Raw genomic sequence first — 3,831 nt, 5'->3', positions numbered from 1 at the left:
CTCCTCCTCCTCCTCCTCCTCCTCCTCCTCCTCACACACCACGCAGTTGAATAAAAATCTGATTTATTTGAGCAGCGAGGTTCAACAGCTGCTTCTGTTTGTGTCTCAGACTCTCCGGGGGTTCCTCCCAGTGCCAACGCCCATCAGCTGTTCAGAGGATTCAGTTTTGTGGCCATAACAGAAGAGGACACACAACCACTACCCAGTACTATTGTTCAGGTACATACACTTACATACTATAATTTATCGTGTCGGAGAGGCAAAAATAATCTGATTTATAGAGTGAAACCTCATGTTAGCTGCAAAAACATGCAGTGACGTTTTCTGTATCCATGATTTCCAACGATCACCATGTCGGTTAGGTCAAAATAAACCATAAATTCACAGTTAGATGTGGAAATAATAAAAATCCACTAAAAGTGTTTGTTTCTCCCACTGACAGGCTCAGATTGTTATTCTAATTGTCTTAAAACGTTATGGAAAGGATCCCTACAGAGACAGACCTTTTAGTTTTACCAGATAATAGCCGTAATATCGCTATCGCTCTCCAAACTCCAGAGACAAAAACGGTCATTTTACCTCACACATTAGCAACACAGACAGAGGGAGTGTGACACCATGACTCCACTATATCTTTACATAGCAAACATTAAATATTAATAAACATATTGACATTTTAAATCTCATATATACCAAATAGCTTTAAGGAATGTACCTGAGATACCGGGTGAGAACCGTCCCTGACAAACGCCTTTTGGTGAAGTCATATTTTATGAACAGATGAAAGGGACTGCTAGTCATTTAAGAGATTTTCTGTAATGCACACATTTACAAGAGAAAAGGCTTCAAGGACGAGGACTAAGTGGTTGTGCCGGCAAATGTACGTCTGCTAAACTTCCTCAACTTTAATGGACAGCTGCGCACAGACGCCGCTGGTAGAGCAGTGTTGGAGGCAAAGGGTGGAGAGCTCACTGCGTACCCATAAAAGGTGGTGTCTGCTCACACTGCCGGGTATTATGGGAAAAAGGAGAGACATTATTACCAGAAACACCTGATAAATCCAAATTATATCCCTGCTGAATATCTCAGTAAAAAACTAAACTGTTGTACCTTCAGTAAAGAGCAGTGAGATGCATCTTTATCCCTCATTCAATAAGTATTATTAGTAATGTTTGTGTCGACATTTGTGTCTTTTCATGTAGCAGCTGCACAGAAGCACGTCCCAGTTCTCAGACGCCTACGAGATCAAAGAGGACATCGGTGTCGGGTCCTACTCCATCTGTAAGCGCTGCCTACACAAAGGGACCGGCATGGAGTACGCAGTCAAGGTAAAACATCTGCGGTCTGCGGCGGGACGTCTGCGGTCTGCTTCTCCTGCTCCTCCTGCACTGTAGTCACCGTTTGTCCCTGTTACAGATCATCAACAAGGCCAAGAGAGACCCGACGGAGGAGGTGGAGATCCTGCTGAGATACGGACAACATCCCAACATCATCACCCTGAAGGATGTGAGTGGCTTTAAACAGCGTTCCCTCCGTTCCCCCTTTCAGCCGTCAATAATACTGAATAAAACCGCTTCAAAGGGGAAATCCACTCTCAGAGCAGCTCTTTTTATTCTGAAACTTGAGTGAATCTGGTGGATTTGTCTGTGTAGCTGCTGGACAAAACAATAATCTCCCTGCTTTGATGCTAATGGTTTCAATTTGGTTTCAGTTTTCTGTGACTCACTGATAATTAGAGTTAAAAATACCGTCTTGCTGCTGGGTGAAGATGCCTTCACTTGAATCACTTCCAGTAACTCTAAAGACAATTATATCTGCATTCATGTTTCTGCTGTTAGAGATGACTCAGCGCTTTGTCTAAAGATTATAAATAAAGTGTTTGTTAGGTATGTCATGTACATAATATACTAGTTTTAGTTTAGTTCTCTTATCTCTACAGTTCTGTTCAGTTTGTATCTTTAACTTTATACTTTACTATACTTTATACAGACTTTCTGATCTGTTGCATTCATAAATAATGTTTTATTTACCAGTGATGGAAGTAAAACCCAGAATCAGCAGATCTGAAGCTGTTACATTAGTGATGATTGTGCGACTAAATAAAGCGTTGTTTGTGTTATTTTCCTGTGGTAGGTGTACGACGACGGCCGGTCGGTGTTCTTGGTGACGGAGCTGATGAAAGGAGGCGAGCTGTTGGACAAAATCCTCCGACAGAAGTTTTTCTCTGAGAGAGAAGCCAGCGCTGTGCTCTACACCATCACCAAGACTTTGGAGTACCTGCACGTACAGGGGGTACGTTAGGGTCGCCAAAGCTTCCCGGGGGGGTCGCAAGGTCCTTGAGGGGTCATCATAGAATAAAGTCCAGGAAACACAAGGACAGGATTTAGCAGGTTGAGCAGACCTGTATAAGTCTTTAAACTTGAGCCTCTTCTGTTGTGGTTGCAGGTGGTGCACAGAGACCTGAAACCCAGTAACATTCTCTACGTGGACGAGAGCGGGAACGCCGAGTCCATCAGGATCTGCGACTTCGGTTTCGCCAAACAGCTGAGAGCAGAGAACGGCCTGCTCATGACTCCGTGTTACACCGCCAACTTTGTGGCACCCGAGGTAAGGCGTCTTCTCCGTGTTTGGGATTCAGGTCCAGCACTGTCTGTCTCTTTTGTGTCTGTGTGTCTCAGAATAATAGGAGGTTTTGTTTGTGATACTGAGATGTTATCTTGTCACGTGTTTGTGGTTTCTAATATGACTCTTTGAAAGTGTTATTTGAGTGTTTTTTCCTACTGTGGCCCTAAGGCGTCAATACTAACTCAGAAAAACATATGCAAATAGACAAAACACCAACAAATATAGAAACACACTGAAAATACAGAAAAAACACAACTAAATACTGCGCTGATCAACCCTCAGGGAGAGGAGGTGGCAAAGAGAATCACAACAACACAACCAAACACAGAAAACTGAATCAAATACAGAAACACAATCACATACAGAAAACACAATCAAATACAGAAACACAAACAAATACAGAAACACAAACAATACAGAAACACAAACAGATACAGAAACACAAACAGATACAGAAACACAAACAAATACAGAACACAACAACACAGAACAACACAAATACCAGAAACACAAACAAACACAGAAACACAAACAACTAACAGAAACAAACAAACAAGAAACACAAAAAATACACAAAAACTGAATCAAATACAGAACCAAATCAATACGAACAAAACAACTACAGAAACAAAAACTACAGAAACAAACAACTAACAGAAACAACACTACAAAACACAAACACACAAACAACTACAGAAACAAACAAATACAGAAACAAACAACTACAGAAAACAAACAAAGTACAGAAACTAACTAATAACAGAAACAATTGTATAGCAGCACTGATGACAAATAGAAACTGGTTTCCAGGGACATTAAAAAGTGATGAACTCACTATTTAAGCTCATTTTCCAACAGATATCCAACTGTAGTAACTTCACGAGTCCAAACAAACCACAGCAACAACGGAAAGTGTGTACTACACAGCCGCATATTTGGTTGTGTTGTCTGTATTCACAGCCTTGTTTCTGAATGCTGTGTATGTGTTGTCAAATTGGTGAAGATGTTTTCATTGTTGCTGTGCGTTGAGCTTTCAGGACCGCCGTTGTTTCCTGTTACTGTTTCTGTTTGCGAGTCTGCGATTGTCCTTTTATTTATCATCAACTAAAGAATAAAATAAACCAATTATAATCCACGAAGTAAACCAGCTGGTGAGCATTAAGTGGTAAAGCATGAAAGACATAAACATCCATTCAGAAAGCTCTT

The 3,831-nt window shown here is 41.2% G+C and overlaps 1 protein-coding gene across 1 annotated transcript in view; it reads left to right on the top strand.

Moving 5' to 3' along the window:
- LOC118335040 (ribosomal protein S6 kinase alpha-3-like) overlaps nucleotides 1-3,831 on the top strand; it is a gene marked incomplete at its 5' end in the record, with an annotated part of 15,311 nt that overhangs the window by 8,107 nt on the left and 3,373 nt on the right. Inside the window, 4 exon segments of the mRNA XM_035671253.1 lie at nucleotides 1,203-1,328; nucleotides 1,417-1,506; nucleotides 2,134-2,292; nucleotides 2,446-2,607. Of these exon segments, the coding sequence (XP_035527146.1) occupies nucleotides 1,203-1,328; nucleotides 1,417-1,506; nucleotides 2,134-2,292; nucleotides 2,446-2,607 (537 nt within the window).

This window comes from Morone saxatilis, unplaced genomic scaffold (genome assembly GCF_004916995.1).
Source record: "Morone saxatilis isolate NCDOM2014 unplaced genomic scaffold, NCSU_SB_2.0 Contig0, whole genome shotgun sequence".
NCBI lineage: Eukaryota > Metazoa > Chordata > Actinopteri > Moronidae > Morone > Morone saxatilis.
The sequence above is the reverse complement of the archived record's forward strand: the minus strand, read 5'-3'. Positions and strand labels throughout refer to the sequence as shown.